At 38.3% G+C, this 27,602-nt stretch overlaps 1 protein-coding gene across 5 annotated transcripts in view; it reads right to left on the bottom strand.

Annotated features, from left to right (window-relative positions):
- The window catches only part of GramD1B (GRAM domain containing 1B), a 557,013-nt gene that overhangs the window by 34,753 nt on the left and 494,658 nt on the right, over positions 1-27,602 (bottom strand). For all 5 annotated transcript variants that reach the window (XM_067141766.2, XM_067141765.2, XM_067141764.2 and 2 more), the window contains one exon: positions 19,437-19,622. In XM_067141766.2, coding sequence (XP_066997867.1) covers positions 19,437-19,622 — 186 coding nt within the window. The remainder of the gene's footprint in view (positions 1-19,436; positions 19,623-27,602) is intronic.

Genomic DNA, 27,602 nt, shown 5'->3' with positions numbered 1-27,602 from the left:
GGAAAGGCTGATGGGGTTGAATTATTCTTTTTTCTTTAACGTCATACCAACACAGATATATCTTATGGGGACGATGGGACAGGAAAAGGCTACAAATGGGAAGGAAGCGGTCGTGGCCTTAATTAAGGTACAATTCCAGCATTTGCCTGGTGTGAAAATGGGAAACCACGGAAAATCATCTTCAGGGCTGCCAATAGTGGGGTTCGAACCCACTATCTTCCAAATACTGGATACTGGCTGCACTTAAGCAACTGCAGCTATCGAGCTCGGTAGTTGAATTTTTTTTTTTTTTTTAAGGGGTACTAATAGCTCAAAAACTGAAAATGTTACAGACATGGAAATAGGTATTTGGAACCTCCTTTAAAAATTAAAGCAACATGTTGTTTTCTTTTTTTTTTTTTTTTTTTCACTTGTGAAAAGACTGTTTCTCACATGTACAATTCTATGGCACATGGTCATCTTAGCCCCAAAAGGCAAGAAACGTGGTTTACAAAGAGTTTCTGGGGTAAATGAAACTCGCTTTTTAGGTGAGTTTTTATACTTTAGGGATTTTCAGATAATGTCTTAGTACAGTACCAAGGAATGATTACTTTTTACAAATTACAAAATCCACGTGAACAAAGCTGTGGGGAATTGCTGTAGTGTTATATGTGGGATAGACGTGGCTCTAAAATTTTCGAGAATGTTTTCCCTTGTCTTGTTTATAAAATTTATTATCTTAGTGGCTTGTTCTTCTTTGTGTATGCAAATAATGCTTAGTACTTCTTAGATGGTAGTTAAAAATGTCAACATTATAACGGGGTTACTTTCAACTTCAGTTGATTCAAGATTTATAGAGCACTGTCAATTGAAAATGAATCAGCCTATAAGGAAAGGATAATGGTTTAGAGATAAGCCAAAAATTGTGTGTCTAATTGGTTTAGTGTTCAAAAAGAAAGGTACTTACATTCATTATTATCTGTCTTTGGTTTGACATGTGCCAACTTTTTCTGTTGTGGAGCATGTGATGATAGGTGATCTGCTGCTGTTCGTGTTTGTGCAGGTTGGTGCTGTGCATAGTGGCACGGTCTGTAGGGGCAAGTGGGAGGCGGATGTAGTTGGGAGGGGCACTATTCGAGGGAGGGGTTGCTGGCCTTCTGTGTTGCAGGTGGGGTGTATTGGGGTTCTGTTTACAGATGATCGGAACAAAAGTGTCAAAACATTTCTCCTTTCACTAATCTCATTTAAATTGCAGGAAGAGTTACTAAATTAATCAGTACTAATATATAGGTTCTCTAGAATATTGAGCAGGGGGCCTTTTTGTTCTCGTCTTAAGACTGCTAAATTTTGTTCTATGTTGGTGTAATTGTGATTACTACTAGCGTGATATACACTCTCTGCTGAAAATCTTCTGTATTTTACAGCATTATAATGTTCGGCATATCTTGTGGCGAAGTTCCTTCCAGTCTGTCCAGCATAGGAACAACAACAGGTTTGACATGTGGTTCATGTATACTCTGTTTATGTTAACCCTCTACTGCATGAATTATTTTTCGTTTTCGTTTGGTGAAGAAAATTTCAAGCTTTAATGTTCAACATACGTTCAGTGTATTAGATGTACCAGCAATTCTTAACTGGGGCTAATAGCTTAACACTCATATGTGATGTGGATTGCCATAGTTGAATATATATACGATTTTACACTAAGCTTTTAACATTCAAAGACCGAACATTACTACCTACTGGCCATGGGTACGTACTGCAAGGCGCAAGTACAACTTGCAGAACCGTAGGTCGGTAATGTCTTTGAAGTTGAGCCACAGGTACTCTTGAAGCCTGTAGTAATGTGATGGGGAGGGCCCACGTAAAATAAACGGAGGTTGGTTCGCGTGGATGTTGATGGGATGGAAAAAAACAAGGCATCACTGTGATATGTGTTTAATTGATTGTACAGTCGAAGGTGTGCCGTAAAACTACCTCTGTCTACAATATTTCTCCATTTATACAGGTGAAAAGTTATTTGTTGCCTAAAGGCAACAGTATGCAGTAGAGGGTTAATAGTGTGGGTGTTAAAGATCTGTTTTTTATTGGTGTTGCTAATTCTGAATGAAATATTCATGTTGTGTTTTTTGACGATATTAGTTAAGCAATACGAGATGATGATGTTAAATGTAAAGGTGGCAAATTTCTCTTTTGGTTCTGACATTGGTAGAAGTGTTGTTTTTGGCTTGTTTCTATGTTTGTTGATGACCTTATTAATACATGCTTTATTGAATCCATTTATGTGGGCTAAATCCTGAATTGTTCTTATTTTTCTATTGAAGTCCTTTTTAGACAAAGGTAATTTGAAAGCCCTGTTGACCATACTAATATACACTGCCTTTTCATGTGAACCAGGGTGCTGAGAGGAATATTTGATGGTGCTGTGGGTGTGGGTGAGCTTCCTGAAGACCTTGAAGGAGAGTTCCCATCTGGTTTTCGTGTTATAGTTAAATCAAGATAGTTTATAGACTTATATTTTTCATTGACCATAATGAATTTTACATAGGGATCAATTTCATTTAGCTGATTAAGTATCGAGTTCCCATCGATAATGTTTGTGTCAATGTTTACTAGAGTGTCACTAACAGCATGCCCAAAATTTTATCGCATTGATTTTTTTCAAGGATATGAGTTTGTTCTAAATAATCCAGGTAGATGTCTGCTATAATCCCTGATACAGGGGATCCCATGGGTAGGCTGTTTGCTGATAAATTATACTACTGAAGTTAAAGTAGTTATTGTTCAAAGTGAACTTCAAAATTTGGGCAAATTCGTCAATTGAATGGGTGCTCGCAAAAACGGGCTAACCAACAAATTTGGAAAAAATGAGTTATGTGGTGCCATCCATTGCGGAAGGTTCAAAGTATCTTCTGTGAGTTGGGCTAACGTGAGGTAATCCTGTGTGATGAGATACAACGCATTGAATTCTATGCCATTTTATTTAGACCAATTTTGTTATTGCAAAATCGGGCTAAAGACGTTTACGGAGGAGGCCGTAAAGATGGCGTTGCTGTATATGTAGGTTAGCAAAACCTTATTCCCATGTATACTAGAGGCTGTGGGTGTTTCTTGTGTTTTTGTGCCAGATGGATGGATGGATGGATGGATGGATTTAGTAAAAAGAGCTAGAGTATGAAAGCAATTTCAAGTAGTAAAAATGACACGTGATAAGTTTGTGAGCACTCAACCTTTGCTAGAAAAAGTAACCAAGAGAATGTTATCTGTAAATAAGCAAAGAGTACTAATTAGTAAAGTTTCAGGCATACTATTTAAGAAAGATGTACCATTTAAGTATTTTTTTTTAAATACTCATATGGTATTGTTGAGGAATATGATTGTGTTGACCTTCACAAAAGGAAAAGTAATGGTGATCTGCCATTACTTGCTAGTGTTCAGCTGTCACCTAAGTACAGTGTTACAAGGCCAATAAAGCCAGCAAAGCTTAAATACTTGCTTGAGCTACTTGAATACGTCCCTGCAAGATATCACCAGTATTACAGAAAACTGACAGCTGGCAATGGCCAAGAAGTGACTGAGGAATTCATTTTCCAATGCATTAAAATATGACCCATATGACTGATGATTATCCCATGAGGGAAAGTTATATCATATTTCAAAATAAGTTTGAAGCATTTTTATGTCTCAAAAAAATTTTAAAAAATAAAAAACCGTGGCACTTACGCCCTTGAAAGGGCTGTGGCCTGCCCAGCGACCGCTGCTCAGCCCGAAGGCCTGCAGATTAGAGGGGCCGTTTGGTCAGTACGACGCATCCTCTCGGCCGTTCTTCTGGGCTTTCGAGACCGGGGCCGCCATCTCACTGTCATATAGCTCCTCAGCTCCTCAATTCTAACCACGTAGACAAAGCGGACCTTGAACCAGCCCTCAGGTCGAGAGAAAAAAACCCTGAGCTGGCCGGGAATTGAACCCGGGGCCTCCGGGCGAGAGGCAGGCACGTTACCCGTACACCACAGAGGCCGACATCTTTATGTCTAGTTCTGTATAAAACACCTTTTTTGTACTGTATGATCATGAAATAAAGTTTGGTTACGGATCTAACTATAGCTAGGTCAACGCAGAATTCAATTTTCTTCCATTTTTTATATTCCTATTTTTCCAAGCACTTTCCATTTTTAATACAGTTCCAATATATGGTATTGATAATTTAAAGGTACTATATCGAGATAAAATAATAAAAGAAATATTATTTTTATGGTATAGTTTTTGTTTTTTGACATTTGCAAAAGCTGATTTATGTCTGTTCTGACAAAATGTTGGTTAGCCCGTTTTTGCGAGCACCCATTCAATTTCTCCTCAGCTTTATTTACTGAAGTGTGTTGGGTTGTCTTTTATTAATATGATGGTTTGTTTTATAGGAATGTTAGCATACATATTAGTTGTACATCAAAAGAATGGAGTGTATGGAGCTCAGGTGAATTTAATTTTTTTATTTTATTGACTAATTCAATGGCATTTTTGATCAAGGTGTTGGATTGTAATCTGTAATGAGTTTTAAGAACTGTTGAATGTATTTAGCTACTCTGTATATTGGACTGGCTCTAAAATTGAGAATGGGCCTCAATGGGATATCTCCCTTGCGTATCTTGGGCAATGCTTTTGCCATAGGTAATTTGGGGCACATTGTTATTAGCTTAGTTTTTTCAAGGTCTGACTAGGGATTTAAGCTCTTTTTGGATTTTTTTGTGTAGAACCCTTCTGGAGTAAATTGAAATTATTTTCTCTGAAAAAGATACTAGTATAGTGCTGCCTTTATCAGCCTTTGTGACAATCAACTAATTTTATTTTATTTTCTGTCTGAGATTCTTAATCTTGACGTTCGTTGTATGATCTGTTGTCAGTTTGACATAGTTAAAATTGTAAATTATAAATTTCATTTTTGTTCTATTTTGAAGTGGAATTATAAGAAATAAATTCCCCTTTTCAAAACAATCTTTTACTTCCGCCGCTTTTTCCCAAATCTGCGAGTTCGCGGGTGCGAACAGAGTCGCACATGTGGATTTGGCCCTGTTTTACGGCCAGATGCTCTTTCTGACGTCCACCCTATACGAAGGGATGTAATTGCTATTGCGTGTTTCTGTGATGGTTGGTAGTATAGTGTGTTGTCTGAATATGAAGAGGAAAGTGTTGGGACAAACACAAACACCCAGTCCCTGGCCCAGAAGACGTAATCAGATGTGATTAAAATCCCCGACCTGGTTGGGAATCGAACCTGAGACCCTTGTGACTAAAGGCCAGCACGCTAACCAGTTAGCCATGGAGCTGGACCTTTTCAATACAATATATCTAGTAAATAATATTACATCAGTCCTGGGACTAGTTTCAGCCACTTAGTGGCCATCTTCAGCCAAAATAAAAATGAACATATTATGTGATAACTAAAACATATGTATACAAGGACAAAGACAATGTTGCAGGAGTAATTATAAAATTAAAATACATACAATAACAAAAATTATGGTTGTGATCTTCTTATATGATGTCTTTAAGTTCAGTTAGGACCTCAGGCAATGAAGTAATTCTAGCTATCATTTCCAGATTTACTCCTGCTTATCTCAGCCATGAGCATGCATATGAAAGAATCCAACCACAATTACACATCAATCAAACAAGATTTAGAGATCATTAATCTGGCACAGAATGGCCCCTTACTCAACATTTTAGAGAACATGCTGTACATATTCACATACGTCAGCATCTTAATCCAGAATATAATTTAAATGAAATTAACAAAAAATTGAATTATTTATTTCAACTTTTGTTCCATTTCCTTGTAGATTTGCATCCAATAACGCATGACCCCGCCCCCAACCAGTGATAACTCTACCTTCTCTGTCTTCAGTTCCCCTACCAATTGATGGCGGCGTGTGAATATCTCAGTGTGGGTATCCTCTGTGCTACTTTAGTAATATGTGTGGTTAATCAAGGATTTGCTGTCTCGAATTGTGTTGGAATTTCTTCCGAGGAATTTAGTGGTGATGTGGAATGTAGTGAGTTGGCGATGTGTGACGATATAATGGTGAAATCAATGAGATTGTGTTTGTGCGCCACGTGGTCGGGGTGTGACAAGCTTACGCACACTACGGGGCCGGCGTCCTCAACTGCTGCGAGTGATCCGCCTGCAGGGCCTGCAGGTACGCAATGGAACGTGGAAACTTCCTTCGCCCTCTCACAGGCAGGAGTCTGGTTAACTTCGGATCGTAAGTTTTATTTTCCTTCCTTACCGACGGCCAACCTGTCTTGTTTTCTTAAGGTCCCAACATCGACCCACGATTCGTCAAAATTATGCCGTCATGCGCGCCGTTCCCTGTTAAGTTTCTTACTAACACTGTTACTCCTGTCTGGTGATGTGCAAATTAACCCTGGGCCGACAATGAATAATGAGTTCTCCGTGTACTGTCAAAATATCAGGTCCATAAAAAATAAGATTACAGACTGTGAACTTCATGTTCAGGAATTAGCTGCTTTCGACGTTATCGCCTTAAGTGAAACTTGGTTGACGGATTTTGTGTCATACTCTGAAATCCCACTCTCAAAAGAGTTTTCCTTATTCAGGGCCGATCGTAGAACAGGATCCCGGGGAGGGGGTGTTTTAATCGCTGTTTTAATGGCATGCGACTCTACGCTCCGACCTGATGAATGACTGTGAAGCTGTTTGGGTTGAAGTTACATTTCATAACATAAAATATCTATTTGCATGTTTCTATAGACCACCTCGTTCTTATCTCAGCTATTCTGAAGCTTTTCTTTCCTCTGTGCTTAAAGCCGTTCATTCCAAAGATAACATTGTCATACTAGGAGACTTTAATCTGTCTGTCTCCTGGATTTCCCCTTCATTAAGTCAGCCTTCTAATAGCCTTGACAAATGGTATATGGACCACTATATTACTGGACTGAACTTCAAACAGCATGTCTTGGAAAACACCTGCGGAAATAGTCTTCTTGACTACCTGCTTTCCTATAACGAGCCCTCATCTGTTTCTGTGGGACGAAATATTTTTAACTCCAACCACAAGTCCTTTGAAGCAACTTTCACTCTCACCCCTCCCCGTGCTCCGAGATGTCATCGACCTGTCCTTAGGAGCTCTGTGCCTGTGTGGTGTAAAGCTGACTGGCAGACTGTGAATCGTACCCTGTCCCTGTTACCATGGCATTTGTTGCATGTGGGTGAAGTTCAAGATGCGGTGGACTTGTTTTATGATTGGACGCTTGCTGTGATTCGGAACCTCATTCCTACTCGTTCGATGTCCAGAAAATTCCCTCCATGGAAGAAGAGTGATACTAAAAGTGCTGAACTACAAAAATCGGTAGCCTGGAGACAATGGAAGATTGCGCCTTCCAAGAGTAATTATAAAATATTCTCGGACCTTCACAAACACCACAAGTACTTATTAAGGCGGGATTACTCCGACTATATTAACGGAGCCTGCAATGAAGTAAAACACATCAGTAAAAGGTTCTGGTCACTTATAAATAACAGAAGAGACAATAAACGAATACCGGAAGTAGTAACCTGGGACCAGTCTGTAGCCAGTGGAGCAGATAGATCTGAATTATTCAATGAATATTTTACCTCTAATTTTGTTAAAACTGTACAGTATGCCGATTTTCCTAAAATCAAACCTGTTACTTCCCATAGCCTCAGTAATATTTCCACCATTGAATCTGAAGTGTACTCCCTACTTTCGTCTTTGTCAGATAATAAACCCACTTGTCCTGATGGTCTTAGTCCTATCTTTCTTAAGAATACAGCAGTAACTCTTTCATACCCTATTAGTGTGATATTCAATCGGTGCTTTTCAGTCGGCTACTTTCCGAGCTCCTGGAAACTTGCGTATATCACACCCGTTCTTAAAGGTGGACAGAGGTCGGATATTGCAAATTATCGCCCGGTCTCTATATTACCTGCTTTATCAATCACTTGTGAAAGGATCATCCATCTGCATTTGCTTGCGTTTACAAATCCATATACAGGGTGAAGCGTAATTCGTGCACTCGGGCGTCGCAGCGCGACTCCTCACATGCCAGCAATAAAAAAATGTCTCTCACAAAACTTCGTCCTGAGAGTATATCCGGCAGAAAAAGGACGTTGAAGTGTGGCAATCTGGCAACACTGTAACCACATGTAGAGTAACTACCTCTGTCAGCACATATGAGACGTGCTGTACAGTTAGTGCAGTGGGTAGAGTTTTTGGTTGGCATGCAGGAGGTCGATGGTTCGATCCTGGGTTGAGGCGCATTTTTTATTTGCTCATTTCCATCTGACATTACCTACTGTAATACAGTAAGACACCGTTTCTGAGGTCATATGTATCCTACATTTACAACAACATAATAATAGTAATAATAATAATAATAATAATAATAATAATAATAATAATAATAATAATAATAATAATAATAATAATAATAATAATAATAATAATAATAATGCATTGAGATACGTACTAAACAGCATGCGGTTACCAGACGCAATGTTGAAAGGCAGAATTATTGGGACCATGGTGATAACACATACAAATTGTAACCGAGTTTGGACATTATTCGCAGAGCACGTTGCTAGGCCTACTGGTAACGTAAGGCCGTAACGAAATGTAATGGACCTGAACGAGGCAAGAATAATAGTTGGTACTAATCTATGGGATCATTGGAGGAGGGTACAAAGAAAACAGGTTTCACATCTAGTAGATGAAGTGGTGCGAATAAATTCACACCCACGACGTGGAAAGGGCGCCTTTCAAAGCTGACCAATGAAAACGATTGTTCATCCATTTCTAGGATCGTAGTATGTAAGTGCAAATGGTTTCTAGAGGACCCACTGCAATCGCTGTTGACGATTATGATGCCAGGTACCATACCACCTGGACTACATTTACCAAATAAAAAACATATGCCTCAAACCAGCATCGAACACTCGACCTCCTGCATGCTAACCCAAAACTCTATCCACTGCACCAACTGTACAGTACGACTAACTTCTGCTGACAGAGGTAGTTACCCTACATGTGGTTACAGTGTTGCCAGATTGTTACTTTTCAACGTCGTTTTTCTGCCGGATATACTCGCAAGACGAAATTTTGTAAGAGACATTTTTTTATTGCTGGCATGTGAGGAGTCGCGCTGCGACGCCCGAGTGCGCGAATTACGCTTCACCCTGTATATCCCCTCAGCAGCATGGTTTCCTTCCTGGAAGCTCCTGCGAAACTAACTTGGCTATCCTCCTCCATCATGCCACGTCTGCCATCCACGCGGGCTCTCAACTTGATGTGTGCTATATCGACATCGCGAAGGCCTTCGATACCGTGGATCACACCCTTCTTGCGCACAAACTTTCCGAACGGTTTAACGTGCATGGGAGACTCCTAGCTCTAATTAATAGCTTTCTGAGCGAAAGACTACAGCACGTTGTTCTTGATGGATGCAGTTCTTCTCTCACCACCACCCTCTCTGGTGTCCCGCAGTGTAGTGTCCTTGGTCCACTTCTTTTTGCTCTGTTTATTGATGACCTTATTGATACTGTTTCCCACCATTCATGTGAAATACTGCTCTTTGCTGATGATTGTAAAATCTTCAAGCAGATCGATTCTCCTACAGATACAATCCAATTGCAAAATGCACTTGATTCACTATCAGGTTGGTGTACTACATGGCGTCTTAAACCTCATCCCTCCAAGTGTTCCACCATTTCGTTCACACTTTGTAAATCCCCTGTTCTACAAGAATATCACCTACTGAACCAACCGATTGCTCTTGTTGACGATCAAAAAGACCTAGGAGTGCATTTTGACAGTAAATTGTTGTTTCTCTCGCACATAAACAGGGTTACCTCACGTGCTATGTCACTCCTTGGTTTACTGTACAGGTTTTCTGACATCACAGATGTAAATGCCCTCAGAGCATTCTACGTCTCCTGTATCTTGCCTATTGCTGAATACGCCTCTCCAATCTGGTCCATTTCTGCTTCTTCAAACCTCAGCCACCTTGACCGTGTACAATCTTTTTTCTGTGCTATCGTCAGAGCCAGGGTCCCTGCATGTCGCAATCTAAGCACTATCCAAGTGCTTGGGAAACTGAACCTGAAGACTCTTTCTGCTCGGAGGAAAGTAGCCGATCTAAAGCCGCTATACAAAGCAGTTAGTGATCTGTTTAGGTCTCCAGATTTAGCTTCCTTATTCCCTCTCCACGTCCCATCCCGTAATACCAGAATGAAGACCCTATTCTATACTCCTTACTCCCAGCTTTCTCTCACCCAAAGGTCCCTTTCGGTGCGTATTCCAGCAATGTTTAATACATTATCTATCAACAACAACCTAGATCTCTTTGTAACATTTCCTTCCTTCTGTCATGATATTTATCATATAACTTAATTTTCCTTCTTGTTCTTTCCCGTTCTGCTCCTGTATTTACTGTAAATGTATTTTTCTTTGTTAATAACGTTGTTTATGTAAATATGTATTATATAGAATTGTACAGTTTTCATTGTGTATATTTGTGTCCTTTTTAAATATTTATATATCTTTAATTTTAGATTCATATCTATTGTACATAGCTCAGATCGTTGTAATTCGGCGTTATGCTGTTGCTGATCCTGAATAAATAAATAAATAAATAAATAAATTCCTTTAAGTTCCTACCTCCCTCTCCCTCAGTCTCCCTGAAGGCTTCCAGCCCATAGCAAATGCAGTAAACCTGATCATTGTGTACAAGACCATGCACATGGCACATCATTCGATTGGGCAATGGGAGGTCAATTATAGTTTTATTACGTATCAATACATGAACCACACGCTTTTCGTATTTCTTTTTGTATCAAATTTACTTAAGCTCATGTGTTGAATCTCTCATATAGATCAACAAGATGTCACACGAGGACTGTACATGTTGGCTGGAATAGACAGCCTGGTGGCCGACATACACAAAGCCAGTGATAAGCAGAGACGTGCACGCTAGTCAGCTGTGGGGTGATTTCAATGTATCCAGCAGTAACATAACAGTTTTGATGGTTGTTTTAAAAAAAGCAAGACAGTGAAAAGGAGTTCCTCGGAGGATGATGTTTTAAATCCTATTAACATAGCGCAGTTTGTAACGAGTTATTTCCATGAAAAGGTATTTCCGTTTTCAGGAAAAATTAGCTCCAAAGAAAAGAAAATGGGACAATATCTGATTGATCTGATCGAAAGTAATCATAGAGGAGTGCAATGTATTGAGGAGACTTCTCTACAGTGGAGACAGTGGGAGCAACTCAAGTTATTCTGTTTGTCAAAACCTTCTGCCAATCACAAGCAAAGTTCCGGGTCCCAGTTCGAAACTAGAGTACGACTCCCTGGAATCTAGTGATGCTCTGAGTCCGTCGCCATGCAAATCGTCCAGTTCTAGTTATGTTCCTAGCCATGTAAAAAGTGTGCCAGAAAACATCAGTATGGAGTAAAAGAAGAGGGCTGTAAAATTCTGGCTTAACGAAGGTGGTAAAAAGTGATTATCACTTTCACACGTTCACAAATATTTTGGTTTAGTGAAGTCGGAGTGATATCTTTACTTGTGGAAGAAGCAGTTTTAAAATACAGGTATGTCGGCAAGTCCAACTGAACATAAAAAAATTTATGTATGAAACACACTATTCCTGTTTGAAGGAGACAAAAAGGAGTAGGTGAAATGTACGTGATGAAGATTTATGACTGTGGGCTTCGGAAATTGCATGTGAACAACCAAACAAAAAAAAAGTAATTTCTCCATCTCTCATGCCTGGATCAGCTGTTCTAAGAAAAAATACAGAATTGGGAGTAGGAAAATTATGAAATGTGTATTCCGTTCACATATTCAGGACAAAAAATAAAGGAATAAGGCTGCAGAAGAATTTCTAGAGATGGCTTGAAAACAATTCTCCATTACACCCTGCCCTCTATTTATAACACTGATCAAAACGGGTTCGAGAGTGAAATGTGATTGAAAAGGACTATCTTTTGTGGGTGAGAAAATCATGCACATGATAGTCCAATTGGTTAGTTCACTCATACATTCATACACCATAATACCAACAATCAGTGTGGACAGTTCTTTTCCCTTTGCTTCTCTGGTTTCAAAAAATATGTTTAAAGCAGATAACATGATAACATTGTTATCACTGCCACAAAATCGGGAGAAGTGGGGGAAACAGAACTGAAAGTGTTTTAGAGAAGCCCCCTTTTTTTTTTTTTTCATTCCCTGAAGACAACTTTGGCCTCTTTTTGATTTGTAGACCACATACAGTGGTACAACTTGTCATGAAAACATCCCTCCACACAAAACAATCAGACTCCTCCAGATTCCTCCAGGTACCATGGGGCATAGTTCAACCATTAGACAAATTCTTCTTCCAGCAGTGAAAGCTTTTTACCGCTGACTTCTAACTTTGCATAGTGATTTTAAAGTTGAGGTTCTCCGTAGAGACACAATCTTTAAACTGAAGTCTTTCATACATTTTCAGTTATCAACTTCACGATTTCAGGATGTGATAAAATATTCATGGTTTGCAACAAATTACAAAAGACAGTGACCACCCGAGTTTGTAGTGCCCACTAAATATTGTTTGGAGAAGAAGAAAAGTATGAAGAACAGTGTGACAATGAAGTTATAATTCGTTGTGCTTTGTGTACATAAAACTTGTGATATGATCATTCAATTTATACCAGTCATTTCTGCTACACTTTTGTGAGTGACTAACACAGCTTCAGAGCGGGTCAAGAGACTGCATGCATATACAGGCCCGCCACACCACAACTCTGAGCTCTGGCTCAGGGCTGTCCAGCTGCGCCACGCACCATGTTTGCATACCAAGATTCGAGGTACGATTTTGGAGCCTTGCAGTTAAATCTGGAGGCTAATTCTCCGCACGCTATTCTCTTACGTTACAATGATTGTGTCAAAAAAATTCCGGATGAGTTTCAACCTGTCCTACCCGCTACTTTCCTTGTTAGGGTGATTTAAATCTGATTTCTAAGCTAGCGAGTGGGACATTTAAACCTGAGGCGACTGGGTTAATAGGCTCTGTTTTAACTAACATATAGTCCTAAAAAGCAGAGATCATCTTTTGACCTGACTCGCGTTTTACTCCATACGGAATATTTCCTCCAAGCGACATGTGACATGGTTCCTTGGCCACATCACATATTTAGTTGTCTGTGCTATAATACAGTTTTCAGAACGGATAAAGAACATTCAATGCCCGCTTAGGTACGTGGAGCATACCTGAAACAAGCCATGACCAATGGGTCCACATTCACAGAATCTGCATTTTCATCACTAGGAATCTTGCCCCAATTCTTTCCTTTCTTTTCTTTTTTTGATTATTCTCTCACTTTTCTTTTTTAGTGTCTGGATTGGCAGACATATTACACTTTTGTGAGTGACTAACACAGCTTCAGTGTGGGTCAGGAGACTGCATGCATATACAGGTCCGCCACACCACAACTCTGAGCTCTGGCTCAGGGGTGTCCAGCTACGCCACCCTTCAAGCTTGCGCTTAGGTTCTCCGCAGAGACACTATCTTGCTTGGAACTGCCTAGTTCAACTCCAATGCCTCTTCCACAGTCTTCAAATATTTAACTAAGGCTAGTGCTCTTTCTCAAAATTTGTGATAATTTCAAGTCATTTTCAATAATGTGCAGTGATGAACGAGAGGCTGTGTCTTGGCATCAAGAATAGGAAAGGCACCATCTTCAGAAAATGAACTGATGACTTCAACCACAATCTTTTAAGTTCATTGCATAGTACAAAATAACAGTAATTCATTTTCCCCCATTTTGTTGTGACTGGTTGACTAGGTAGGACGATATGTGTGCAACCTCTTTAAATTTCTGGACACTGGATGAATCTTTAAGGAAAATCTTGGTACTCGAGTTCAGATCATCAACACTGTGGAAGAAGCTTTGCACCTCTATGTAAAAACGATGAAAAGCTTGTGCAAATAATATAGCAGATTGTTCAAATTTTTTTAAAAATTTGCAGCAGCTTTCTTCAGGTATGGTGTACCATCTGTAAGAAATAGAACGACGACATGATACCAATTTCCCCCTGGTCATCGGATATTTAAGGCTGTAATAAATAAATGGGTAAATGTCACATAACTGTCATTTTTCTGTTCCTCAGAAGGAATCTGATCGTCTGTACAGTCCAGGATTCCAGTTGTCTATATGCCTATAAATTACATTAGTTTTCTAGTCAATGGAAATCCATATTTTCTTTCCCCTAATCCCATGTCGAATGTTGTTCATCATGTCTTTGTAACAATCATCCACATGATTAACGAGCGAGTTGGCTACAAGGTTCGAGCCATGTAGCTACACTCTCTCATTCAGCAAATTGTGTGTTCAAATCCCACCATCAGCAACCCTGAAGGAGGCTGTACCTTAATTACATCCATCCTCCAATCCAGCCATTAAAACAAATAATTTGAAGTGCAGAATCACTTAGCATTTATTTCCTCTGGGAATGCTTCACATAAATCTTTTAAAAAACTGATTAATTATTCATTAAAGCCAATCGTAGAGGACACACTTTCTTCTGGTTGGCCATCTTTGCTAAAACAGAAACATATTTTATAAGATATAAACTTCATAACTGACCTGTATTGACAAGATTCACAATATTGCAAGTGAAGTAAAGGTAGGGTCCACCTGTTCAATACAAGTTCAATATCAAATGAATAGACCTTGTATTTTAATAATCATGATCAGGTACTAGTTTCGACCTACTAAAGAGGTCATCCTAGCCATTTACAAAAGGGAAATAGACAACTTGGCAAGATGTAGAATAGTGAAAACATTAAAATATGAGTAAAGGAAAAACGGCTGAAATATGATAAGTGGTTCATGAACATTTAAACTATAACAATAAAATCAAACCCCATGGCACAACAGCCCTGAAGGGCCATGGCCTACAAAGCGACCGCTGCTCAGCCCGAAGGCCTGCAGATTACGAGGTGTCGCGTGGTCAGCACGACGGATCCTCTCGGCCTTTATTCTTGGCTTTCTAGACCGGGGCAGCCATCTCACCGTCAGATAGCTCCTCAATGGTGATCACATAAGCTGAGTGGACCTCAAACCAGCCCTCAGATGCAGGTAAAAAATCCCTGACCTGGTTGGGAATCAAACCCAAGGCTTCCGGGTAAGAGGCAGGCACGCTACCCCTACACCGCAGGGCCAGCTAAACTGTAACAATAAAAAGTTGATAAAATAATTTCACGGAGATAATACATTGATTTAGTTTATTTGTGAAGATACTAAGCATAAATTATGTACGCAAGATCTTCCATACAATCGAATTACATGACCATCTCTCGAGACTTAAAATGGTCACTGGAACCCATTTGTTATTATTGTTGTTGTTATAATAATAATAATAATAATAATAATAATAATAATAATAATAATAATAATAATAATAATAATAATAATAATAATAATAATAATAATGAAAAATGAAAACCTACAACCTGTTTTCCAGTCATTGACCGGGTCAGGGATGTAACGAATGAAGCAGATATAGGCTGTTAGTACGATGGGGTCACCACTCCCAAAGTGATTTATTAATGAATGATAGATGCTATGAAATGAGAATGGAGAGTGTTGCTGGAATGAAAGATGACAGGGAAAACCGGAGTACCCGGAGAAAAACCTGTCCCGCCTCCGCTTTGTCCAGCACAAATCTCACATGGAGTGACCGGAATTTGAACCACGGTATCCAGCGGTGAGAGGCCGACGCGCTGCCGTCTGAGCCACGGAGGCTACAATAATAATAATAATGATATTAACAAAGCCGGAAGAAATAAGAAATAGATGGAGAGAATATTTTCAGAAGCTGCTGAACATAAGAACTGACAGTCATTCCATGGACGACCAGGAAAGGCAATTAGTTGATGAAGAAATGGATAAAGAAATTACAATGAATGAAATTGAGATGGCAGTAAGAAAGATGAAGAATGGAAAAACTGCTGGAATAGATGAAATTTCAGTGGAGATGATAAGGCAGCTGGAGCTGTAGGCCTGCAGTGGACATATCGGGTCCTCAGGAATGTCCGGGAGAATAAGGAGGTCCCTGAGGATTGGCAAAAAGGAATAATCATCCCAATTTTCAAGAAAGGAGATAAGAAAGTTTTGAAGAACTACAGGGGAATTACTCTAATATCCCATGTTGCTAAGATAATGGAAAGGATACTGGAAAGTAGAATAAGGTTGAGGGTTGAGAATCAGATACAGGAAAATCAGTTTGATTTCAGAAGTGGAAGGTCAACAATAAAGCCCATTTTCATTATGAGACAACTAATGGAAAAGCAATGGGAGTACGGGAATGATATGGTGATGACTTTCATTAACACTGAAAAAAAATATGACAGTGTCCCCAGGACTAAAGTTTGGGACAGTCTGGTGCAAAAAGGAATTGGACAGGGGTTAATAAAAATGATCATGGCTTTGTATAAGGAGTGTTGTAGTTGCGTGCAAACACAAGTTGGCAGGACAAGTTGGTTCAAAATAACTAGTGGGCTGAGACAGGGAAGTGTTCTATCACCAATCCTGTTTACAATAGTAATGGATGACATCATACGAACAGCAAAAGCAGCATAGGGAGGAAGAGAAATAAACATCATGTTATTTGCAGATGATATTGTGATTTGGGGAGAAGACCACAGGAAGGTTCAAGAACAGTTGAATGTGGTGAATGGGAAGATTGAAGAATGTGGACTGAAAATAAGTATAGAAAAGAGTAAAACTCTTGTTATGACTAGAGGGGAGAAAGAAGGGAAAGATCAGATTAGACTTGCAGACAAGCCCCTCGAAGTAGTGGAAATGTTCAAATACCTGGGGAGTGAATTAATGGAGAACGCTCGACTGGATGCTGAGATTAATAAGAGGATTCGGAGTGAATTAATGGAGAACGCTCGACTGGATGCTGAGATTAATAAGAGGATTCAAGCTGGAAGTTGTTTCTATAATAGTGTAAGAAACATGTTATGGGACAAAGATGTGCCAATGGAAGCAAAGGATACTATGTACAAGATGTATTACGTACCCATAACAATTTACGGAGCAGAAACTTGGACAATGACAAAGAAGGATGAGAGATGAATACAGGCAGCCGAAATGAAGTTCTTGAGGAGTATGATACAGAAGAGTAGAAGAGACAAAATAAGGAATGAGAAAATCAAGGAAGAAATTGGAGTGGAAAAAATGAATGATACAATAGAGAAGAGCCGACTAAGATGGTTTGGGCACATAAAACGAGTGACTAAAGAATGCCAAAAAAGGTGATGGAAATGCAAATCCAAGGAAGGGGAGGCCGTGGACGACAACGATTGAGGTGGAAGGATACAATCCAATGCAGTATTATAGAAAGAAACCTGGACTGGGACACAGTGCTGGAAGAGGAGTGGTGGAAAGACTGAAGAAAGTGGAGAGGAACCGTATTTGCCCCTACCCGGCTACAACTGGATAAAGGGAAATGATGATGAATAATAATAATGCAGTAACAATTTTATGACCTCAGCTATCGTATGCAAGCATTTTACCTGCTTGCTTGTCAATATTACTCTAGGCCTCCTAGATGGCACAGAAAACTTAATCTTTCTTGGGTGTCTATGGCTGAGATTTTAATGAATTTTGTTGGGTAAACACCAAATGTGTTACCAGAGATCTTTTACATGCCAACATCGTACGACATGGAGTATCAAATGACCTTTTTTCCACCCTTCTAAAAACCGACTACCTCTGCCAGGTTTGAACTCACTATCCTGGGATTAAGCAGCCAAAACTCTACCAATGATCCACAGAGGGAGCTATGGAACCAGTTAAGTCTCCACCATTACCTACAAGCACTATAACGTACATAAAATGTACAAAACTATATACAAACATCTAGATTGTTTATATAATTTACTGCACTGGCTTTCACTATTAGGAAATCTCGTCTCCACAGCATGCCTGGTTTCTGCACTCTGTCATTATATGCTGAATACATTGCTTCTCAGCACCATAGCCACATTTCAATGAGAATATTTCCCCTGACTAATGTAGAGCATATGTGCATCCTCCATGGTCAGTCTGGATTCGACTGAAGATTGTCCACATTGCTCGGGGTTTATCAAAGCCAAGTGGTTTCTCCAGGGTGCAAGGCAAGCATCGGCATTGTGATGGACAATTTTATTACCAGTCTTCATTCCGTGAGCTGAGGATGTTGAATTGACAGCTTTAGCAGAGGAAATAGCTGAGTCTGCTTACAATATGAGTCTGTTAGCTCTGCAAGTGGTATGTCATTTAATATTGGAAGCTGACGATTATCTATGACCTTCTGATATTCTCAGTGGTGAACACTCTTCCATCTTTCATCAGGGGGCAACAAAATGGGCAGCCAGTATGTGTGAGTAGATTGCAATGTTCCACTAACGAAGTACTTTGTCTCCTTCAGCTGCATGTCTACCATTCGTGTGTGGGGGCTGTTGATGATGCATGATATTTTGCTGCTGAATGAGCCAAGCCAAGTGCTGACACTCTCAGAGTATCCGCTAACGATTCCCAGCCAGTGTCAAACAACTTATTCAGGATGTTGTTCTGATTTTCAGCCTGTTTCTCTCAAAGTGTACAATGTAAATCTGTTGCAGAAATGGAAACATGCAACTTCTGTTTTGGATGGATTGGGCTATAGCCTCCATCTGCAAAAGTATTTGCCCAAAACATCCATATCACAAGTTACAAGGTCTTCAGTTGTTTCAAACATTCAATCCTGAGTGGCTGTGGTCCAGTTATTTGTATATCCAAACTTTTTGCCAATTAACATTTTATTTCTACATGGAACAACACATACACATGCACGAAGGCACACTACACTGTTCTTGCATTTATCTCCAAGGAAAATAAATTATGTACTTTTTACCACACTGAAAGTTTCTTCCAGAATAAGTTCCTCCCAACAGATGATAGAAGCTACCCACATATGCAACCAAAGAATGTAGTATAAAAATGCCAAGCCCTACCTGAGATTGGATTTGTTATGACAGATCATGTGCTGTTCAGTGCGCCTAAATATAAGATCAGTAAGAATTAATAGACCACAAATTTTACTACATTCACATTACTTTTATTCTTTAATTAGCTTTTAAAAATTAATTGTAACAATTTTTATTACCAAAATTATTAGATTTCTGTCATGTTAAGTCAAAACCATTTTTTTTTTTTTTTACTACCTGCATGACCATATATTAGCCAAAGGAGAGCAGTAAATTTCTAAGACCACAAGTAGAAAAATAATTCCTTAGTGGGAATGAAACAAAAAAGAACAATAATATAAAATAGAACATGTTAGAAAAAACATCAAACTTGGGGTCAGATTCTGCCCCCAAAAAATAAAAAATACTGATTCTTGCTTAAACTTACTACGAGAAACTGGACGCCCAATTCGTGGAGCTGTTTCCTCTAGTGTTGGACCAACTGTAGTGCCCCGTCTACGCCGGCGAGTTTTCTTTTTAACGCTAAGGCTTCGATCACATTCTGCCCTCAGTGCCTTAATTAGGGCCACAAAGTGATCTTCCAGACCAGCCCAAGTATTTTTTTCAATAAAACCTGTGGAAACCAAGAAAACCCTGTAATTATTATTGCTTCAGTTCAGGAGCTTTGGGCATTGTAGACAGCCCCATAGTCTTAGATCACATGCAGTCTGCTTGGAAACCTATGCAACTAAAACCTACTTTCTAGAAAGTCATACATTTTTACTTCTGAGTTGATCAGCAATAAGAATAGATTTAAACCCTATTTTCATATGACATTAAATCTATATATATAAAATAACTTGTCCTGACTGACTGACTGACTGACTGACTGACTGACTGACTGATTGATTTATCATTGCCAAGCCAAAACTAATGGATATAAAGAAATGAAATGTTGGGGATACATTCATTTTAACATGTAGGTGCTCGCTAAGAGAGGAATTTTGGATATTTCATTCCTAAGGGGGTGAAAAGCAGGGTGAAATTTTAAAATGAGTGTATCTATATTTCAAAACTTTAAAAGTTTACAGATGTAAAAATTGGTATTTAGAATCTTCTTTAAAAATAAGGAAACACATATTTTTTTGTTTATGGAAAATCCCAATAGGAGGGGTGAAAAAGGGTGAAAAGGGGGTTGAATGCCTTTAATGAGGAAACTTATATCTCAGAAACTGAAGATATTACAGACCTGAAAATTGGTATTTGGGATATCCTTAAAAAATAAAGAAACACATATTTTTTTGTTTTTGGAAAATCCAATTAATGGGAGGGTGAAAAGGGGGGTGAATTTTAAAAATGAGTGTATCTATATCTCAAAACTTTGAAAGTTTACAGATGTAAAAATTGGTATTTAGAATGTCCTTTAAAAATAAAGAAACGTGTATCTTTTGTCTTAGGAAAATCCCAATAGGAGGGGTGAAAAACAGGTTGAATGCCTTTGATGAGGATACTTATATCTCAGAAACTGAAGATATTACAGACCTGAAAATTGGTATTTGGGATATCCTTAAAAAATAAAGAAACACATATTTTTTTGTTTTTTTGAAAAACCAGTTAATGGGGGTGAAAAGGGGGGGGGTGAATTTTTAAAATGAGTGTGTATATATCTCAAAACTTTTAAAGTGTACAGTTATAAAAAAAATGGACATTTTTTGAATCCCCTATAAAAATAAAGAAACATATATTTTTTTATATTTGGAAAATCCCAATAGGAGGGGTGAAAAAGGGTGAAAACAGGGTTGAATGCCTTAAATGAGGATACTTATATCTCAGAAACAGAAGATATTACAGACCTGAAAATTGGTATTTGGGATCTCCTTCGAAGATAAAGAAACACGTAATTTTTGTTTTTGGAAAATCCAATTAATGGGGGTTAAAAAGGAGTGAGAAATTGGGGTGAATTTTTAGAAAGACTATATCTACAGTATACCTCAGAAACGTAAAATGTTACAGACGTAAAAATTGGTATTTGGAAACTCCTGTACAAGTTAAGAAACATTGGTGATTTGTTTTTGGAAACTCCACTTACGGGGAACTAAAAAGGGGGTAAAATTTTAAAATGAGCATTTCTCCAGCATATCTCAAAAACTTAACATGTTACCGAAGTGAAAAATTATCTCTATTAAAATAAACATGTATTTTTGTTTTCTGGAAAACCACTTGGGTGGAGGGGTAAAAGTGACTGAAAATGGGGCTGAATTCTCGTAATTAGGATACTGATATCTCAAAAGCTGAAGATGTTATAGGCGTGATATTTAATATTTGGAATTTCCTTTAAAAATAAAGGAATACTTATTTTTTGCTTTCGGAAATCCACCTAAGTGGGGGGGATTGAAAAATTAATTGAATTATTTGTATGAGGATACTATTATCTCAAAAACGAAAGACTTTGCACACGTGAAAATTGGTATTTGGAATCTGCTTTAAAATTAAAGAAACACGCATTCTCAGAAAATCCAATGAAAAGGGGGAGGTGAAAGAACTGAAAAATTACTTGAATTAATAGTATGAGGATAATTACATCAAGGATTTGATCCATATTAAGAATGCTTATAGAAAAAGATGGCAAAGATTTAGGGACCCAACTGGCCAGGTGGAATACCTGGACCCAGCCCAGGAAGTACAAAATCGATTGCTTGACAGAAAGATTGAAAAATGGGAGGAACTTTGCCGTAATCTCTCAGAAAACGAGTCAGATTACGAATTTTGGCTGATTCTCTCAGAAAACGAGTTAGATCGCAAATTTAGGCGGATTATATATAAAACGTTAAGCATTCAATTATAAATTTCATTAAAATACTGTAGCGAAGCACGGGTATCTTGCTAGTACTGTATATATGGAAACAATCCCAACATACATTTTTTTTAATTCGGTGGGGAAAAGCTGAAGTGTGAGTATTATTTGCATCAACGTTGGTACAGTAACATACTGAAATCCGGAAGTTGGTATTTTTCCGCGCACTCTGTTCCTGCTGCATGGTGTCAGTTTAAGAACAGCTCAGCCGGGAAGTAGTGGCACTTGCGCAAGGGCTTAGTTTAGGTCTTTGGCGTGGACTAGTCCATCACAGTCCCCTTCAAGGCATGTCAGTTCATTCCATAACAAGCTGTCCAGCTGGTAACTTCACTGTAGAATGCTGAATTTGCTATCTCACTCTCTCCATCAATACTCTGGTGTAACCCCTCCCCACCATTATTCTTCTTCTTTTTTCCTGCTAACCTAGCTCACTCCTTGCACACATTCTTTTGCCACAACATTCCAGCCGAATTCTATCAACATTTGTTTCGGATAGCTGACGTGAGTTCTTGTTACAAATCGTTCACAGCTAAAGGAAATCTCCACCTTATTGAAGAGACAGAGCATATTGGTAATCATGCTGTGGGAAGAAAGTACGACATGGAGAAAAGTTGTGATATATTATTGAAGGAAAAATAAAGCTTGTCTTGAACATACAAATGATAATCGCTTGGCATGTTATGGACAGAAAGCAAAGTCTCCAGAAAATGAAAGCAGGATATGAGAATATTTGACTGAAAAAAGACATTTTGGATGTACAGTCATGAATGAAATATGTCAATTGAAAGGTTGGCAATAGCAAGAGAGGAAAACTTGTATTGTGCAATGACTCCAAGCCAATTATGAAGAAAACAATGTGAATTTTCACAAACTTCCTATTGGTTTGCACCAGAGAAGTTCATATTTACTCTCGCTAATTGGTAATGCAGAACAGACATCAATATATTTTAATATTATGATGCAATGAGTTATTTCATAAATAAAACTGTAGTATTAGTGTTTAATAACATTGTTATTGGCTTTATGTCTCACTGACTAATTTTATGGTTTCCAGAGACGCTGAGGTGCTGGAATGTAATCCCACAGGAGTTCTCTTACGTGCTAGTAAATCTACCAATATGAGGCTCACGTATTTGAGCACCTTCAAATACCACTGGACTGAGCCATGATCGAACCTGCCCATTTGGGGCCAGAAGGTCAGTGCATCAACCATCTGCGACATTCAGCCTGGCTTTACAGTGTTCAGTATAAATATTTAACAAAGCTATGAAAACATAAAAATACTTTACTTTCAAAATTTTCCTTCCTAAAAATTAGGGTGCAGGGATTATTCGATGGTGGAGACTTTCTATGTGCATATAATATTACAATTAAAAAAGAAAAAAAGGAGGAATTACTTTCAAAATAAGATATAGCGGGTAAACAGCATTCACAACAAGTTTTGTAACTCAAATAGAGAAGTTTGTGTTTTTAGGGATACATATGAAATTGTTGAAATTAGCTACAGCCCACATTTTATATTAATCTTCTCATAGCAATATTTCTATAAAACCAGTGCATTTTGGGATGTGACCTATAACTACTCACATAAGCATAAATCTCAAATACATCACAAGAAAAAGTATACAGGTTACTATCTATTTCAATTGGCATTACAAGATGAAGCATCGATGCTTCCACATTTGCTATATTCCAATTTTAAAGTCATTTAAGTGACACAAGCAAATTGGGAATTGTTTTCCAACTCAATTACCCCTTGTAGACCTAAATGGTCCAGGTAGTAAGTTACTATATTATATAATCTATAGGCCTATCTTTTCAGCTGAACTGAAAATGTACAATATCAAGATTGTCATTCGCAAGATAACCAGATTAAAATTCAAAGTAACAAAACAAATGAATGTAGCTTGTAGTAATTTGTGTTACAGCAGACATAATTACAATTTTAAATTTCTTAAAAATTGAATTTACAACTCAGTAATTAAAACCAACAGGAACATTTTAAGGCATTAACAATGTTAAACAATATGTAAGGTACAATTCCAGGCATAAGACTTTCAGCACTAAATACAACTTAGAATACTGAGATAACAACTCAGGCAACTTTATTGCTAATTCTTCAGTAAGAAGGAAAAATTATTTTTGAAGATACAGATCTTTAGGCTTCAAGTATAACAGAAACTTGAAAATAATAAAATAAAGAGAGAAAAGAGAGGAGAAAAAGTAAGTTTACAATAAAATTCTTAATAGATTAAAGTGATAATCAGCTTAGAAAACAAAGAAATAACAATTGGCACTGAGTACCGGTAATCAATTTCATGTTTGAAGAAAGAAGAGTTCTGCACAATCAAAGGATGAGGGGTAAAGCAAAATAATGGAGATATCCTGATCTGTGAAGGCCCTCCAAACTTAATACCATTCCAGCCAGGAAATTTTTTTAAATTAAAAAAATTAAAAAAACACTATCTACAAAGCATGTTGGATGGGAAAGAACAGCACAGCCAGTTACAAGTAATACTTTGTAGAAAGTGATGCTAGACTCACAAGATGTGAACACTGGGTATGGACTATGAGTTTCTGCTATAATGAAACAAGGCACGAGAGCTGGGAATGGCATTAAACTGATTAAGGGAATACATTAAGAACTTTTGTAGACAGAAACACACATGAAAGTTTGGGAAATATCCAGAATGACAGCAAATAAACCTCAGCCAGCCCTCCTTACTATCACTGTAATTAGCACAAAGCAAATATTCCAAGGGAAAATGTACAGATGAATAATCCAAGCATTATATGATTAACCTTCTACGGACGTATATCGATATATAATCACCTAACATAATATGCTCGCACAGTCGGTTGCTGATATATAGTTGACATCCTGCTTTTTTTGTTGTGTGTGGTTGCTTCACAATTATATGATACAGATGTTGATTCCCATAGGGAATCTGAAATATTTGTCCCGAATGAGTAAATTTATAATACCAATATAAATGGTCTGTTATTGGACATTATAAATTTTCCATTTCTCATTCCAGGAATGAGTTAAATGGTCCATTATTGGACATTATAAATTTTCCATTTCTCATTCCTGGAATAAGTTAGCTGGAAAATTTATAATGTCCAATAACGGACCATTTATATTGGTATCACTATTATATATCGCAGCGATCCTAACGGATGTGTTCAAGGAGCCTTGAACTAGCTTCTGCTGCCACCTCCATGCAATATTTGCAACTATTATGAAATCTGCGAAGAGAATAAACTGTGAGAGCAAGCGTGTTCAATGCCAGACCACATGATGTCAGGCCAGGTTGCAGCTGGCCTTTCCGGGTTGAACAGAAAGCGGAAAAATATTTTAGACGAGGAACAAATAAATGAATTGTTAGGGTAAGAAACCACCAGTGATGATATACAAGTGACATAAAAAAATTGAGTGATGAAAGTGTAGGTAGTGATGAAAGCACGGGAAGTTTACAGGATGCTGAAGGGTGAAAGGAAGTAAAGTCTGGTGACAGGAAACCTAAAGAACATGCGTTCTGTAACAATTCAGAACCTATAAAGGTGAACAAACCAATTGATGCAGAGCCTATTGATTATTTTTTGCTTTCTTTGGCAATGAGTAATTCGGCGCAATTGCTAGATGTAAACCTCATGCAATGTATATTAGTTGGAAAGGTACCCATTTTGGAAAATATGTAGGTTTTTAGGTACAGAAATAAATATTTTTAGTGAATATCGACTTTGTATTAGATAGAACATTCTATGAACTTGCTGGTTCCCTATGGGAATCTACATCTATATCATCTGATCACCAGGCATGCATTGATTTTTTTTCTTGTAATGAAAGTCTCTCATCGTGCACTGGCACTGCCAGTGGCTGTAAGTAGCCTATGCAGTGGCCTCAACGGCATGCACCAGCATGCGTCTTGGTAGGTGTGTTATTTACCAACTGATGAACTCAACTTAGCACACTGGGGCGAAACGCTGGCAACCAGGAATGAGTTAGTTGGAAAATTTATAATGTCCAATAACGGACCATGTACACTGGTATTACATGTCCTGGTTGCAGAAATTTCTCAGATCCATACGTCCGCAAATAATTAATAAGTAAATATACTCTTTGATATGAGACGCAGGACTAAATATGAAAACCGAACTCTCCTTAATCTTAGATTAGGCACAAACAAGTACTGCAATATGTACCATATTTACTCGGACAATGCCCTCCCCCTCTGCATGTATTTCCCCTTCAAGAGTTTTAGGACATATTTTCTGAATCTTGTTATTCTCACATTTTTTGCATGCCGTGTAATTTCCACTAGCATCTTTGGTAAGAAATTGGAGACTCCTTGTACATAACATGCTTGTTTATTGGATTCAAAGCATCTGTAAATACCTCTGCAAATGGAAATTCCCTGGCCATTAACCATCCTTTCTAATTACCGACTATCCTGACGGGACCAGAGATAAGGAAACAAACAGCTGCATTCAGTTTGTTATAGTAGCAAGACGAGCGAGTTGTAAAGTGATATGCAAAATGGGACAAAAGAATAGTAGTTATGACCGAGAGTTTAAACTTACAGTTGTTTATTTTGCAGAAAATAATCGAATCAAGTTGTGTGGGAAGAGATTTTGTTGTAGACCAAAATTAATCTGCTACTGACTGGCTCAGAAAGAAGTGCTTGACTATGAAGTGGAACTGAGAAATGACGGCAATGCTGTATCATATGAAATGATGCAGATGAAAGTGAAGGATGTAGCAAAAAATGGGACATTTTCAAGTGTGGAATTTAAGGCAAGCATGGGATGAACGGTTCATTTTATCCGGAGACATGGACATACTCTGCAAAGACAAACAATGTTGGCTCAGCATCTATTGCATGATTACATGGACAAAATAATCGAATTTTATAAGTTCGTCATCAAACTTGGACAAAAAAATTGACTTTCTTCTTTCTCAAACTGGAAACATGGGTGAAACTTCCATTAATTTTGATATGCCGTGAAGTATGACAATGCATACGAAGGATGTATACAGCATATTAATTAAGTGCAAAGAAATTACGGTGTACCGTCATGTTAGCAGTTACGGCAGATGGTCGAAAACTACCATCCTTTGTAGTTTTCAAATGAAAATCTCTGCCAAAGTGCAATCTACCAGCTAGCATTGTCGTTCAAGTGAAGGAACAAGGAAGGAGCAAGGATGTATGTCAGTTGATGCAATGAAAATTGTGCGAGATCAATGCCCTGGAGCTTTATTTCATAAAATAATCCATGCTTGTTCTGGACAGTTTTCACGGCCATTTAACGGAGCACATTAAAATTGAGATGTCCCATCTCAACACCGTTCCTGTCATAATACTAGGTGAGCTAACATCAATTTTACAGCCGCTAGATGTCTCGGTGTATAAACCATTCTAAGACCATCTCCGCCGGTTTATTGGGGACAAAAAAGGGACACCATTAAGAAACACGGCACAGAACAATTTTGCTCTTAGATTCTTCAAACTTGGAATCTGATCAAAGAAGACACTGTCGCAAAGAGCTTCACGAAGACCAGGACATTAACACGATGGAGGGTTTGGAGGATGACGTCATGTGGGATAACGCAGTGGAAACGAACACCACCTCTGATGAATATTATCTGTCTACTGATACATCTTCCTAAGAAAGTTGTGGAAAGTAAAGGGCAGGTACACTGATTTATGCACTTGATGAGCTAATTTTGATCTGCACACTTTTTATGCCTGATAATTA

This window comes from Anabrus simplex, chromosome 2 (assembly GCF_040414725.1).
Source record: "Anabrus simplex isolate iqAnaSimp1 chromosome 2, ASM4041472v1, whole genome shotgun sequence".
Classification (NCBI taxonomy): Eukaryota; Metazoa; Arthropoda; class Insecta; order Orthoptera; family Tettigoniidae; genus Anabrus; species Anabrus simplex.
Note: the sequence above shows the minus strand (reverse complement) of the source record. Positions and strands in the feature narration are given on the sequence as shown.